This window comes from Pisolithus orientalis (assembly GCF_024613125.1).
Source record: "Pisolithus orientalis strain OTSU chromosome Unknown F5J12scaffold_6, whole genome shotgun sequence".
Classification (NCBI taxonomy): domain Eukaryota; kingdom Fungi; phylum Basidiomycota; class Agaricomycetes; order Boletales; family Pisolithaceae; genus Pisolithus; species Pisolithus orientalis.
The window spans coordinates 414,078-428,907 of NW_026260787.1; the positions used below are offsets into that span (position 1 = coordinate 414,078).

General features: G+C 49.9%; 4 protein-coding genes across 4 annotated transcripts; all 4 read left to right on the plus strand.

Annotated features, from left to right (window-relative positions):
- The first annotated feature begins 901 nt into the window (after positions 1-901).
- F5J12DRAFT_812657 (uncharacterized protein) lies at positions 902-2,019 on the plus strand. The gene is made up of 2 exons (XM_051744899.1): positions 902-1,139; positions 1,173-2,019. Exons 1-2 carry the CDS (start codon positions 930-932, stop codon positions 1,548-1,550), a joined length of 588 nt encoding a protein of 195 aa, XP_051602542.1. The 5' UTR covers positions 902-929; the 3' UTR covers positions 1,551-2,019.
- A 1,161-nt stretch (positions 2,020-3,180) lies between these two features.
- Positions 3,181-5,099, plus strand: F5J12DRAFT_812663 (Rft protein-domain-containing protein). Its single transcript, XM_051744900.1, has 7 exons — positions 3,181-3,589; positions 3,636-3,649; positions 3,699-3,950; positions 4,004-4,082; positions 4,120-4,183; positions 4,239-4,623; positions 4,674-5,099. Exons 1-7 carry the CDS (start codon positions 3,194-3,196, stop codon positions 5,089-5,091), a joined length of 1,608 nt encoding a protein of 535 aa, XP_051602543.1. The 5' UTR covers positions 3,181-3,193; the 3' UTR covers positions 5,092-5,099.
- A 781-nt stretch (positions 5,100-5,880) lies between these two features.
- Positions 5,881-13,247, plus strand: F5J12DRAFT_812672 (armadillo-type protein). Its single transcript, XM_051744901.1, has 20 exons — positions 5,881-5,926; positions 5,995-6,046; positions 6,105-6,188; positions 6,238-6,461; positions 6,512-6,560; positions 6,611-6,670; positions 6,721-6,876; positions 6,932-7,636; positions 7,690-8,721; positions 8,784-9,158; positions 9,209-10,480; positions 10,535-10,766; positions 10,819-11,105; positions 11,160-11,608; positions 11,657-11,757; positions 11,807-11,932; positions 11,984-12,146; positions 12,199-12,355; positions 12,418-12,643; positions 12,702-13,247. The coding sequence occupies exons 2-20, from the start codon at positions 6,011-6,013 to the stop codon at positions 12,965-12,967; spliced, it is 6,000 nt and encodes a 1,999-aa protein (XP_051602544.1). The 5' UTR covers positions 5,881-5,926; positions 5,995-6,010; the 3' UTR covers positions 12,968-13,247.
- A 100-nt stretch (positions 13,248-13,347) lies between these two features.
- F5J12DRAFT_716500 (uncharacterized protein) lies at positions 13,348-14,824 on the plus strand (the record flags this gene model as incomplete). Its single annotated transcript, XM_051741010.1, has 6 exons — positions 13,348-13,540; positions 13,597-13,668; positions 13,721-14,052; positions 14,107-14,553; positions 14,617-14,655; positions 14,717-14,824. 6 exons carry the CDS (start codon positions 13,348-13,350, stop codon positions 14,822-14,824), a joined length of 1,191 nt encoding a protein of 396 aa, XP_051602545.1.
- Between the last annotated feature and the right edge of the window lie 6 nt (positions 14,825-14,830).

The window sequence follows — 14,830 nt, forward strand, 5'->3', positions numbered from 1 at the left end:
CTTTTTCTATATTTCTTACCATCAAATTCTCAGGACTTAACAAAGTTATGAGTATCTCAGTGTACAAAGAAGTCACTGTATTGGTACCTAACAAAGTTATGAGTATCTACACTACATCAGTACCAGGTAAATGAATGTAAGTATAGGTATGCTCACCTCAGTGTATGAAGAAGTCACTGAGGTGGAAAAGAATGGTGCAGAAAATTTATAGTACTGTAATTAGTAAGCATAGTGACATCAGAATTTAATTCCAAGGGTCAGGGAGAAATTCTGAGCCCTCTGGGCAAAACTCCAAGAGGCTACCATAATTCCAGAATGCATTCTCAACAGGACTTCCTTAGGAAAAAAGGTCAGTCTTCATCAGGGAGGAAGGTGGAATTGGTGGTGCATGTCAAAGAATACCTCACAAAGCATTCATAACTTCATGGTTTTCCATTTCCATGCTCACTGTAATATGGACAGAGTTTCTTCACCATTCATAAATTCAATGACTGATGACTGTAGTTATCCTGTCATACTCAGAGGAATATTTAATTATTGTGCAAGTGCAATAATCATTCCATCTGTTTGATCTGGCAGTTCTGAGAGTTCTCAGTAGTGCCCCTAAACAGAAGGCCTATTTACTGTTGTTTGTCAAGCCCCTATAAAGGGCTGTCGGAGTCCGCTTCCCCCTCTACGAGTGTCCTACTCACCATCAGATTCTTCGAACGATAACTTATAGGCCGTTGAAAACTTGCCTGCTCGCAAGCATTAGACACGCAGCTTCCACGCAACTTGGGTTAGGAATTGGGAATATTCAAGTGCACGAACCATGCAGGTGGGGAGCAGTACAATTATGATGTAAAGCTTCCTCTGAGTGCTTGTAGGCTCCGGACTTGCTCCACCCTTCAAATGGTGCCTCCCCAGCTACTGGTGGTGGAACTCGGGACATGTCCTCGTTGTCTCCCATTTGCTGCATGTCAGCTGATGTCATGGCAAATGTTTTTGAACATTGCGTTCACGGATTGGATTATTATCCTTGCGTTGGCAAGAATCGGCAAGCCCCGTTGTCTCTATCCCAGGTTTGTCGCTCGTGGCGGAAGCTTTCCTTTGCGTTGCCTTGCCTTTGGACGAGATTCCAGGTTAACGTTGACTACCCGGTCCGTCCATTGAACTGAGATAGAACGATACAGTCCATGATCATGTCTGTACGGCTATGGATCTCGCGCTCACAGTCTCTTCCAGTATACTTATATCTTTGCTATGTGGACCGCCATACCAACCCAATCCCCTTATCGGCCCTTGAACTTTTCGATCAGGAGATCCTCAAGGCAAGCTCCCGCATCAAAAAGCTGTCACTGCACTTTCCTGCCCAATCTATCCGCCACTTGCAATCATTCACTCAAGGTTCCTCAGAATCCCTTGAGCATCTCAGCCTTTGGGGTGCCTCTGACTTCGGTGCAAATGAGCACAATGTTATGTCGCCGCTTGTCTGGCAACCTGCACTGGGTCTACGGAGTTTGTGCTTATCATGGTACGATCTGGATATGCGCAACTTTCAAATACCATAGGCGCAGTTGACCAAGCGTAGTCTCCTATGTGATTTTTTCGATCACTTCAAGCATGCCCATGGCGATTATCTGCCCATTCTTGCTCAGTGCCCGAATCTGAGGACGTGTTCCCTCGCCTTAGGGTGTCCTTGGATGATGATTTTTCTGTTACTAGTGTCACACTCCCCCATTTGGATACACTCAAAGTAAACAATCGATGCATGGACGCCTTATGTTCTGCGGTTCTTCGGCGCCCTTCACCTTCCCAAGTTGCAATCCTTTACCATCATCAACACCAGCCTCGAAAGGAGCCCCTTTGGAACTGGCTACCTCCAGATGCTCAGCCGAGCGGCAGAGACAGGTTGAGAGTGTGACTTTCTACCTCATAGACATCCCAGACGTTAAGCTGTCTGCTTGTCTCTCACAACTCCCAAATCTGAAATCCCTGTGGTACACTCCCAGCTCAGGGGGACTGAATCACAATCTTGTGACTACACTCACCATTGTGGATGCCCAGTCTTTCGGGGGAGGTCTGGATGACAGGGTACACCACCTAGCCCTATATGTCCATCCCTCGAAGCACTGCATCTCCAGTTGTTCTGATGTTGTGCCCATCGATGCAGTTGTGGCTCTCGTGGCCTCGCGATATCAGTCCTGAGCCTCGGCTGAGACACTTCACACTGCAGCTGGAGCGGCCTAGAGAATTTGCAGACGACGGAGGTGAAGGTGATAGGCTGGAAGAAATAATTAGCATGCTAAAGGCACGATTGAGCAGTTATGTAGATAAAGGACTGCAACTGGCCCTCCCCAACTATGGCCGCTATTGAGATTCTGGTTGATGCACTTCACGTTTATTTCCAAGTAATATATTTATAACCTTTCTCCGTGATTTCATATGCTGGGGAACGACACGTGGAGCTTTTGGGAGACATGCTAATGTTAGTCAGTGTATGGCTGGTCGGGTATCTCGCAAAGCACATGTCTCTGCATGAATCCCTCTGGTTCCGTTGATCTGACATCACTCAAGACTACTGAAAAAGATCGATGAACCTAAAAATAAGCCAGTGATGAACCAAGACACCGAACAGCCCCATTAGAAAGTAAGCCCGGTCTTCTACACGAGTGCCAGCCACGCGATTGGTGGCCCATGACATTATCTGAGTGATACTGAGACACAATGAGGATAGTCCACGACGTTGGACCTGGGAGGGTGACATCGTCAGAGCATCGGCAAGGGTCGCTTTGCTACCCTACGAGTTTCTAGTTTCGAGTGTGGAAACTGGAGATGTCCAGGTTCAAAAAGTTCTCGGAGGGTCTATCCACGGACGAACCATTCACTGCGCACGAGAGCAGAATTCCATGCTCGTATGGATCTGAATATAGTCAAAGTCACCGTCGGAGGCACACCTACAACCATGAAGAGGTTTGATATATCCTTTGCGTGTTATAATGTGTTCTTCAGGGCAGTGAGTGGTGTATTCTGGATATCAAATCAGCGGGTGTTTCTGCGAGGTGGACCAGGCAGGGTCAGGTAACTAATCGGTGTGTGTCAAAGATCCAACTTGCAATGCAGGCTGGTTGTCAGGTGGTGTGTACTGTGGTAGTCTACACAAACAAACGCAAAGTTGTAATGATGTAACTACAAGTCGCACTCTGTCGAGCTCATGGATAACAACAGTCTTTTGGAACGCTCGATTTCTTCTGCGAAGTCTTTGATTGGTCTCCAGCTGGTCTCGCGCATCTTCACATTCGTTCTCAATCAAGGTCTAGTTCGTCTTGCATCGCCTCAAGCCTATGGAACTGTCGCTGTCCAATTTGAGCTTTTCATTAATACCATCCTGTTTCTAAGCCGGGAAGGCGTCAGAAACAGTCTCCTACGAGTTTGGCCTCAACAGGGAGCTGCGGGAAACAATAGTAAAAAGACACTCCAGTTCGCTCAATGTAGCAATCTTGCTACCGTCCCTGCTATGCTCGGCATACCCGTTACGCTCCTTTCTGTCATGGCATACGGGTATACCGCAAGCGAAGATGTTCGCAGCCAGCCGCTCTTTCAGGTTGCAGTTGTTCATTTACGCTGCTGCAGCAGTCATCGAATTATGCAGCGAGCCAATGCACAACCGGTGAGATCATCCTGTCGCTTTCATCAAATTGCAATCTGATGTTGACAAGTGCTATGGGCGAAGCTCGAACCAGCGTTCGAGTCAGAGCAGAAGGACTAGGTATTTCAAGCAAGACCGCGGTTACCTACCTCGCCCTCCTTCTCGACACTTACCTAGGCGAACAGAAATTCACATTGATAGCATTTGCTCTTGGTCAGATCACGTATTCCTCGATCATTTTTGTCATTTACTTGCTGGAGATGCCTGATTCGCGACTTTTGCCGGTCCGGCTGTCGTTAACATCGTCGCGATCTCCCCCCATGTTCGTACCAACTATTAGAGATTGGTTTACACTTACTGACTGCGGGGTTGCAGACGTAGTCGTGGGTATAGATTGCTCGCAGACTTCTTCGACTTGAACGCACTTCCGCCTCTCTATGACTATGACGCTGCAGTCTGTTGTCAAACATTTCCTAACGGAAGGAGACAAGTTCCTCGTTTCATACTGGAGTCCACTCAGAGACCAGGGCGGTTATGCGATTGCTGTTAATTACGGTATTGTCATGGCCTTGTGGCCATGTGCGTCTGAGGCTAAAGTCTATTAACTCAGGGTCTCTCATAGCAAGGATTGCTTTCCAGCCGATTGAGGAAATTTGTAGGGTTTATTTCTCTCGGGTACTTTCGTTTCCGAGGGGCACCCCACGTGGTAGTGGAAACGACATGTCTGCGGCGAGGCCGGCTCTCAAGCAGGCATCCGAAGCTCTCGCGACATTGCTTTCCATTCAAGTGGTATTCTCTGTGCTCGTCGTCACCTTTGGCTCCTTATATCTGCCCATTGTCATGCAAATTCTGCTTCCTCATCGATATCTCACAACGAGTGCTCCGCAAGTCCTCTTGGCGTGGATATGGTACATCCCCTTCCTTTCCGTGAATGGCGGGCTTGAGGCCTTTCACTCGAGCACCGCCTCTCCGGAAGACCTACGTGAGCAAAGCTGGTGTGTTGTTTCTTTTCCATACCAGTTCCTCTCGGCTTCATGTCTTGTAGGTGGATGTTCGCGTATTCTGGGGTATACATTCTTGCTGCAATCTCGTTCTACAAACTTGGATTTGGCGATGCGTCGCTAGTTTATGCCAACATCATCAATTTATCAGCGCGTATACTGTTTACCACGGCCTTCACCTTTCGTTACTTCACGAAACACCTGAATTCCCCTCCGTTCGGCGTCGCAGACATCTTCCCAGATTGGCGGTTCCTAGGTGCCGTTGCTGTATCCTGCACTGTCGTTTCTGTAAATGAGAGTAGGCAGCGCATCGTAGAGTTGTCTCGCGGTCGGACACTGTTTTCCGTGCCTGTGCTGTTACATATTCTTTTGGGTGCCAGTATGGGGCTTCTATGCGTTGCCGTTTGGTGGTTTACAACTGGGAGACGGGTGGTTGCCAAACTGAAAACTAAGACAGCGTAGAAAGAATGTACATCCTTAGCCTGTTACTTCGATATAACGCTCCAAGCTCTCATGTAGCAGAATCAGATATCTGGCGGTCCGTGCGCACCGGTTCCAGTAACTTCTTAGCCGCCTCTCCATTCTTTCCCAAGATGTTTGAGATAACCAACAGGTTCTTTCCCGTCCCTCGTCCCGTGTGGGTAATCCACGAGAATATATTTCCGCGGTACGCCGCAGGGGCATGGTATTTCCAGGCTTCGCCTTTCGGAAACCGTCGGATCGATGTACGAACACCATCGGTCTACCCAGCTTCCGCCCTCTACCCCTAACATATGCGGTATCCTCCGAGATCGCGTGTAACATGTCCCGTTGATTGAAAGTTAAAAGTGGGGGATTGCGACTCGGAGGAAACCATTGCCGAAGAATTCGTCACAATATATATGCGATATCGGAGGGGATCACGGCTTGGCTCGTAGCAAGCCTCCAACCTTGGATCAATCACTCGCGACGCATTATCATGCTTGCCTTGTATGCTGAACCAAGTTTGAGCATGTCATCAGGGATAATGGTCGCCACTACGGAGCCCGCTCCTCCGTTTAACCGTTGCAGGCTATTTTCGCAGAACCCGAGATCCAGGCTGGGGAGACCCGTTAGGAAATCAGACATCGTGTTTCGTAGTCGGATGGATTGGTGGCAAGCTAGTGAGTGAAGGTGGATACTGCAGAACAAATGCGCCGCGTACTTAGTATTTTCAGTAGAGTGCCATGAGGGTGACAGTAGGACAGTATGTAGGTGTGCATGGCAGTGTGGCGGTGCAACTCCAGCCTTCGGATGCACACTGCAAACGACAGTCGGTGTATGTACTACATAGGTGCTCAGGACACCCAGGCAGTGACGCTGACGACTCCTACTGGGCCATCTCAGTGAATATCTTGCAGTGATGGCAACCGAGGCTACCATTGAGCCCATCGATGAAGTATGTCGATGGCAATAAACTTCACTTTGTCACAGCCCTCACTGTGGTTTGCAATTAGACTCAACTAACAGGCGATAATGGAGAAATCTATTTGTTTCAATGGTTGTCGTCGCTGCAAAAACACTTGAAAGAGGCCACTGCCGTCGGTCGCAATTCTTCCTCAGTCGAGGTTTGAATTGACCTTGCTCTAGGATCTCATCAAGGCCTCTCAGACCTCTGTGGAGGAAACTTTGTTGAAGATTGTATGTGGGTCCAGTGGATATCCACTACCTGGACGGGGGATTCGCAACCTTTCGGCAAGATGCTTTGTCGTTCAGTATAGTCGTGGAGAGACGAAGACCTTATTCGACACCCTCCGGACGTTGCTGAAGACTGCTGGTGACGCGAAAGCTTCAGATAAGGATATCATTCGAATGCGCGTCAACTCCGTCCGGTTTGCGCTCGAGGCTAATTATCAGATAACAGTGCGGCCTGTTGGACGATCGGTGAACTCATGGCGGCATTTGGTTCCCAGGTAGGTTTGAGGCATTCTCGTCGTATTACTGCCGTCTCAGGTCCCGATAGTTTATGTCTTTCATGGCTGAAATCGCTACCATCTCATTGAAGACCTTCAGATCTTCCAGTGTAAGACTGTGCATATTACCTTGTCAACATGTTGACTTTTCATTTGTCAGTCAACTCAAATGCGTTTTCATGCACTAACTATGCTCCGGAAGTCTCTGGAAAATGCCAAGAAGGCGCTAACAGACACCGTTACTAAAGACGTTATTAAAAACATGAAGAACGGAATAGGTGATAAAGCACTTCCTGTGCAGCGTGCGGCCGCTAGGGTGACACTCTTTCCATTCTCAGCCTTGTCGTTGGTCATTCAATTGTGACGTTTAGGTTCTCATAACTATGTTTTCGCCGGAGGAGTCTGTTTGCCTCTCGGACGCTGAATCCGTCGTCACATTGTGCATCAAAACCCTCGATAATTGCGACAAGATCACTCGACAAGCTCTAGCGCATCTCGTTGGACACGTACTTGCCGCCACACAAGTCGCGCGAGTAGTCCCTGCACCCGAGCAGCAGAAGAGCAAGAAGGATGCTGAGAACACCGATGCTTCCATCCCTGCTTACGTAGCTTCTGAGCACCTAAAACCACTCCTGGCACCTGGTGAAATGTTGTCTCAATTATCGTCACACTTTAACAAGGCAAACCTCTCTCGAAGAGCCCGTGCGGGCATATTTGATTTCTACTTCGCCCTCCTAACAAAGCTTGGTGCGGAGTTCGTGGAGAGTAATTATGCTCTCATTGTCGGCCATCTCATGGTGGAAGTGGTTTCACATCCGAAGAACAGTGCAACGAGATATGATCGGCTCTTCACACGGAAGGTCGTTGGTGCCTTGCTTCGTGACCTTGTAGCTGCGCGAATGTTGAGCGAGCAGGGACAAATCGGTGCTATCCAGGAACTGTCATCGTCATACCTAAGGAGATGGCCAGCCTTGATGCCTGGTCAGGTGGCACCGTCATCCAATGTCCTTACAATCGCTCTCAGGGAGACCGCGGAGCTCCTGCAAATGCTGGGTAACGCGCCTCCCGTAGTCCAGGTGAGTATGATCACCGACTGATTTTGATTTCTTCACAGCATCCTTGAGTACAGGATGCCGTTGCGGAACCTTTATTGACTCTCCTCACACACCCTAATCATTCTGTTCGCGTTAATGCGAGCTGGGCATTGAAATGCTTCTGCTCCTCCACTCCTTTGCGTTTACCGAAGATTATTCTATCTGTCATAGAATCACTTGACCGTGATATCGAGTCATTGCAGTCTCCAGCTGCCCCGTCAGATATCGATCGGCGCGCGCTTGGCCGCGCGTATGGTCTTGCAGCATTGGTTTCGACCATTCCCGAGCGCCCTTTGTATGTTTCTTTCGACGTTGCGACAAATGTTCTGGACATGGCCACACAACTCCTCAAACGCGCAGTCGAGCACGACGTACGCATTGCAGGCGTAGAGATTGAAGTCGCATGGATTTTGATCGCGTCCCTCATGCTTCTTGGTCCGAACTTCGTTCGGTCGCATCTTTCACAGCTCCTGGTCTTGTGGCGCAATGCATTGCCGAAGACAAGCAACAAAGATAACTCTCCGGGCCGCCCTGCTAGCGAATGGGAGTTTCTTCTTCACGTTCGAGAGAGTGCTTCAGGTGCTATCTTGTGCTTCCTACTTCATAATAGCCCTTTGATAACCCTCGACGTTTCCCGGAGGATTTCTTCCATGCTGAACAATGCACTTTCATTTACGAATGCATTTGCCTCCCAAATCGCCAAAGAACCTGTGTTACCATCAACTGACGCAAAGGGACCCAATCTCCGCACAAGAGAGTGTCTGCTGCGTTGTCGAGTATACCAATGCTTTGCTGCTCTCGGGACCTCCTCGCTGACGGAGTCTGCTCAATCAAATCTGCTCCAGTCCACCTTGACCATATTTGCAGGCCCGGAAGGCGACGGAATGTCCGCAATACAAGCTTCCATCGCTTCGTCTTCTGGTTTTACCTCCGTATGGCAAACCGCTGACGGTTTTGGATATGGGGTAACTACGATAGATATTGTGGACGATGAAACCGAGGGTTTGTTAAGTACTCAGACTGGGCGGCTCACGAACGAGCAGGTCGAGGAACTCACAACATTGCTTGTAAGTTTGCTTGCGTTCCACCCCTGGTAGTCCATTTTTGTCTAATTTCGGACGTCTAATAGCTTCGTAAACCAGTTCTGGGTGCACGTGAACATGATACTTTGTCTTTGTGTCTTCCCGGCACATTGGGAAGTGACTCGCTGTGGTTTGACCCTCCTCCATCGCCTTCAGCTGTTGTGAATGCTGCTATCGAATTGTTCGCTCGATTGCTCCCATTGCAGGACCTGGCCACCACTACGCGATTCGTCACGCAACTTACCGAGTTAGTGAAGTCGCCGAAGCTTGACAAGAATGCTGGTCGCAAGGCTGCTGTATTCGTCAATGCTGCCATAGCCACCGTACAAACCTTGAGATATGCTACGACCACTCACTATCGCCAGGCAAAAGAAACCCTTGGTCATCTTCAAGTAACTACTGCTTTAGCAGGATTCCTCAAAGTTCGTCTGTGTCTGTTATTTCTTACTGCCTTTGAAAACCCACCTCTTAGGATGCCTTGGTGGACGGAGATCCGTTTTTACGCTGCGCAAGTAGTGAAGCGATCGGTCGCCTGGCAAATATCTCTGGGACTACGTTCCTGACTAGCCAAGCCAAGGTCCTAGTGGACCATATCGTTAACAACCGCGATCCTCAAGGGCGTGCTGGCTGTGCACTTGCCTTTGGGGAACTCTACAGTCACGTCGGCGGACTTGCTGCCGCTCCCATCTTGAAAACGACAGTGAACATATTGATGTCCCTCAGCAACGATCCTCATCCGCTTGTCCATTACTGGTCGTTGACCGCTCTGGCCAAAGTCGTTAATGCCGCGAGCTTGGCATTCACTCCGTTCGTCCCAAGCACGCTTGGAATGCTGGTGAAGATATACATGTCGGAAGCCCACGAAACTGAAGGAGGCACGCCAAATAATGCAAACCTCAGTGGGGATCTGCAGGCATTCCCTATAGTCTGTCGTATTATAGACGCAATCATCACAATACTGGGGCCTGACGTCGAGGAGTCGTCAAGGACCAGGTCGCTTGTCCTGGACCTGGTGCGAGGGTTCTCTTCCGAGGAAGACGAAGATATCCTCGTCGAGGCCATCAAGTGCACCCAGCACCTTCTCATGTTTGCGTCAACTCACGTAGACATCCCGGATGCAGTGGCCCGCTTCAGGTCACATCTTGCCTCCAACAGACGTCAATTGAAGCTTGCTGCTATAGACGCCTTGTATCAGCTCGTCCAGAAGGATGCCTTAGTGATGTCAAGGCTGGGTGGCGACGGCCTAGTGGAAGATCTTTTTGCAATGCTGGACGGTGACCCCGGAATTCAGGGGGTTCGAAGCGTCATCAAGAGTTGGCTTTCTCAGACAGCAATCCACAACCCCTCGGCTTGGATTGACCTATGTCTTAGAATCATGTTACGTACCAATGCCCCACAGAAGACAGTCGACGCAGCGGCCAACCTAGACGACGAAGGCCAGTCACTCAACATATCCACATCTGCCAGTAATGCAGCACAAGAGGGCTCCTCCTCCGCTCCCACATCAAGGTGGAGGACTCAACTTTTCGCATTGGAATGTTTGCACGAAATTTGCACAGTGGTAGCTAAATCGGCAAGGAAAGAGCACACGGACGTTCTCTTCGCGAAATACAGAGGCATTCCCGCCCATGGTCTTCTTGTTTCCAGAATACCTGATTTGATTAAAATGGCATTCACAGCATCGGCTGCATATGTGACAGAAATTCGGCTGGAGGGTCTGGTTGTTCTATGTGATGTCATCCAGGCGAGTACATTATGCATATGGGGTAAATGCAGTCATTCGCTCATAGGAGACCAGGTTTTTTCTAAGACACCAGACCCGGATTACCCGGAGGCTTTGCTGCTCGAGCAGCATCAGGCGCCGATCACAGCTGCTCTTACCCCTGCATTTTCTTCCGACTCAACGCCCGAAATTTTATCCTCAGCTATCGATGCCTGCGCCCTTTTTGTTGGGTGTGGTGTGGTAAAGGACACCGCTAGGATGGGTCGGATTCTGAAGCAGCTAACGAGTGCTCTGACAGAAGTCAACGGTAATTTGAAACTTCGGTTCTGTGTGTTTTCGACTAATTTCGTGTGTCCAAGGGAACGGCAATTTGAAAATGGGGACCCTTGGCGAGCTGAGCCCGAACGCGTCTGGGATGCTCAGAGTGTCTATTCTGGCTGCATGGGCCCGATTGGAAATAGCGTCAACGGAACAAACATACCTTCTTGAGGTTATCGAACCCTACCGAGAAATACTCGCGTCGCAATGGGTTGCGTGTTTGCGTGATTATGCTACTATCCGTGTAGATTCAGAATTTGTCTACGATGCCTCAGTGCTTTCTTTGGACCCATCATTCGCAAATCTGGGTAAAGTGGTGTTATTACCGGTAGGTGACTTCTTCCATGCTATTCCGCCCACGTGACGAAGACCATCCATGCAGTATTACTGCGACACATGGGCTACCATCCTGCAAGCGGTTGCCAATGCCATGGATCGTGCGGACGGTTTTGTGGCCGCCGCCATCCTTGGGCAAGACCCAAAATCAAATATCAATGGCGCTTCCACAGTCCGTGCTGAGCCAGCGCCACTTTTCTATGTCATCTTCGGTCTCGTGTACGAGGCTCTGGCGATGCCCCCCTCCCAACCAACGAATTCAGTCCATCTACAATCCGACGTCGCGACTGCGTCCCTGGGAGCCCTCAAATCTCTCATAGATCCTCGTTATTCTGGAAAGACACTGCTGGAACCGGCTATACTCAAGGAGTTCTTCAATTTGTGTCATCGTATGGTGATGGTGGAAAACGCAGCTACCCTTGTTCACCTCCTGGTAGTTGTCCGTGCCTTCTGTAAGCATTTCGGGCACCTCGGAATCGAAGGCGCCGCCGTGTCGTAAGTGATGCCTGGGTTACTCTGAGGTAAAGCTGATGAGAGCTCAAGCAACGAGAGTCTACCTGTCGACTCGGTCCGTGCTCAGTGCCTGAAGATATGCGCGTATGTTCTACGGCACGTCAGACACAACCAAGGAGCTCCTGCAATAAGTGAGTAGGACGTGTAGAAATTTGGCTGAGACGTTCACCTTTGCGGTAGCTGGGTCCCTCCAAGAGCTAGCCAAGATGATAAGCGGTGCCTTGAGTAACTTCGAGCTTGTGGCAACAACGACGGTTGGCAACATTCGAGAGGATGTTCGTGGCATTGGATGTGTACTCTATGCAGGTATGATTAGCGTCAGCGCTCAAATTTGTAATGAATCTTTGTTTGTTTCAGAGCTACTGAAGGATGAAACGTTAGACATAGACCTTGTAACCCCCACTCTGCCTGCATTCAAGGCGTTACTGTCGGTCGAGGTGAAGGAGAGTACTCGTGATCGCTACGACCAATTAATTCATGGACTGGTATCCTCGTGCCTGCTGAACATTGACGATATGCGGTGGGTTCTCCCGTGGTCATACCAGCCTAACTCTAATTCTGAGGCTCCGCAGTGGACGAGAGGGCTCGGTTTGTACCAGAAAGGTTAACACGAATATGCTGGCCGCTGTGGTCATCCTGACCAGCATTCCCCCTCGAGCGAAAATTGCATGTGGAGTCGTCGAGCACCTAGCCCATCTTATCTGCCAGAAACTGGAGGAGAGTGATGATGTGCGTGTGATGATCTTGTCTCTCGAGATTGTCCTAAGCGACCTGCTCTCTTTCTATCGTAGATGGCTATGATAGCAGTTCACTGTTCGAAAACGCTCACAGTGGCGGCAACGGGCAGCGACCTTCTTCGTAGTTGCTCCCGATTACTCTTACCCGCACTAGTGCAGTACGTTGCTAGGTTATCACCCCGCATAGACGACGATACCCTATCAGAGCAACATTGCTCTGCCATCGAGGAGGTATATAAAACGTTCGCCGCGCTACTCTCGTTGGCGACAGAACAGAATCGTAAGCTTAGTTTTCTAATGCGTTCGGAGGCCACCTTCTCACGCATCTGTGGTGACAGGCACTCGCCTGCTGTGTATAATCCTGCCTACGATTACTCTTCTCTTACGTCCTTCGCGCGTGCCCGCGCCCAGCATTCATTCGAGCGCTGTGTCACAACTTTTAACACTCGCAGCGTCATCCCCGACATTTTTCAAGGAAGCTGCTGCCCAGCTTGATCTGAAAGTGCGAGAAGTGCTTGAACTCTCCATCAGGAAGGCAGTTGAAGGTGCATCAGCTGTCACTCAAACAACGGCAAAACCGCAGATTTCTTTGAGGTCTTTCTGATGTGCATGGCCCTTATTCAATCAATCTTCGCGCGAAGCAAGAGAACGGGAATTTGGGCTTGCACAAGGGCAGGGAAAGATCTCCAAGCTGCTCGAAGGCTTAATGTATCGTAGTCAGGCTGTATCGGCCACTGGTTACCCAGATCTGCTGGTTTTATAGCATTGTCACGGTTTTACAGGGTAGTTTGGCTTCCAGCCGTGGTTAATGTAATCATGACAGGCGCATACTGAAGCTCTCGTTTGTCAAGTGTTGCTCTTGCAATGTAATTCCTACGAGTCTGAGACAGGCTTCAGTTTGAGCGCTCGAGTTGTGACTACACGACGTGCACCCCAGTCACGCCGTGGTATTGCTGCCAAAAGCTGCCTCCACCCAGTGTTAGCATGACATATAAGTCCCGCAAGCCCCGTCGACGTTCACAAGCGTTCCCAGAAGGCGAAGACGAACGGACAGTGGAAGTCGTCGACGTTAACGAACCTCAAGACTTTGCCAAGAGTCCTGAATCAGACGAGCTCACGGACGAACGAAAGAAAGAGCTCGAGGTTTGGGACGCGTTCAAGGAAGAAAATCATGAAGGTAAACGAGCTGGTGTGCCATCTGCGGTGTAGGACCGATTCATATCACTTCTACAGTACTCGAACAACTGCCCCTGTCCATCCATCGCCAGCTCAAACTCATCCGCGAGTTAGATGCCCAAAATGAAGGTAAACTTTGTTGCTGGTGTGGGTTCTGTTGCAGTTCACAATCGATTTCAAGCGTTCTATGTAGACTTGCTGTCGTCAGTGAGAAGATACGTGGAACTTAGGAAGCATCTTGTGCGACAGCTTGTAGAGGCCGTCATTGACAGTGCAGTGCCCAGTAGTGTGGGCCAAAGTGTGGACTCGGATTCTTCTGCTCGCAATTTAACCAACGGCGACGCCGGTCGTACCCTCGATGGCCCTGGTACCACCGTACAAGTCGGCACGTCGTTTCAGCCTGTTCATGGTGAATCGACACAGAGTGTTCTGCAACACATTGCGCAGGTATCCGAAGAGTCGTTGCGCGCAGCAGAGGAGAAGGTGAGCATTGCCCAAACGGCGCACGAAACCGTAAGTGGTATTTAAATCGTAATTAACTATCTTATATCACGAGTTACGCCTCAGGTCGACCGGCACATCAGACTTCTGGATCAAGCTATCAAAGAACAAGAAGCTGCCATATCTCTTGGCATGCGCCCTGGTACGCACCTTGCACCCATCCTACTTCCAGATATCGTAGCGGTACCGCGATGGGCGCGTCCCTCTCACGTTGAGCATAGTCCGCTCGCTCTTACACCCGAACCCGAACCTCCTGTCGACGGCCATGTCGTCGTCAGCGAAGTTGGTCCGTTAGCCTCCGCTTCACTGGTGCCCAAGAAACTGAAGAAAACTGTCGTCCATGAGCCAGAAACTCCAGAAGCACCAATTCCACCTGCAGCTGCAGAGGCACCCAGGACCCGAAGAGGTGTTAGACTGACAATGCCTAGTCAGCCCACCCCTCAGGGGCCACCAATTTCCGCCGACCCAAACGAAAGGAGATATTGCTATTGCCACCAGGTATCCTTTGGAACGGTAGGTGTTACCATCGTAGCCACCGATAGGCCAGCAAATCGTCTCACGACGCCAACTCATAAGATGATTGCTTGCGACAATAAGAGTTGTAAGCTGGAGTGGGTGAGTCCGTCTAATTGTTGCTGAAGATGCTCTCGGCTAAGGAGTCTTTAACGTTATCTAGTTTCATCTTGGATGCACAGGCCTTTCGGAATTACCGAGCAAGAAGTCGAAGTGGTATTGTCGTGAGTGCAAGCCGAAGATGGTGCAAAGGGGGAGGCAGCGATCCTAAGTAAAT

Coding starts and splice junctions, on each gene's coding strand:
- F5J12DRAFT_812657 (XM_051744899.1), top strand. CDS start 930: ATGTCCTCGTTGTCTCCCATTTGCTGCATGTCAGCTGATGTCATGGCA. Junction 1,140..1,172: donor AGGTTAACGTTGACTACCCG/GTCCGTCCATTG, acceptor AGAACGATACAG/TCCATGATCATGTCTGTACG.
- F5J12DRAFT_812663 (XM_051744900.1), top strand. CDS start 3,194: ATGGATAACAACAGTCTTTTGGAACGCTCGATTTCTTCTGCGAAGTCT. Junction 3,951..4,003: donor TCGTCGCGATCTCCCCCCAT/GTTCGTACCAAC, acceptor GCGGGGTTGCAG/ACGTAGTCGTGGGTATAGAT. Junction 4,184..4,238: donor TGCGATTGCTGTTAATTACG/GTATTGTCATGG, acceptor CTATTAACTCAG/GGTCTCTCATAGCAAGGATT.
- F5J12DRAFT_812672 (XM_051744901.1), top strand. CDS start 6,011: ATGGCAACCGAGGCTACCATTGAGCCCATCGATGAA. Junction 6,561..6,610: donor TGGCGGCATTTGGTTCCCAG/GTAGGTTTGAGG, acceptor AGGTCCCGATAG/TTTATGTCTTTCATGGCTGA. Junction 10,767..10,818: donor TGCTCTGACAGAAGTCAACG/GTAATTTGAAAC, acceptor CGTGTGTCCAAG/GGAACGGCAATTTGAAAATG.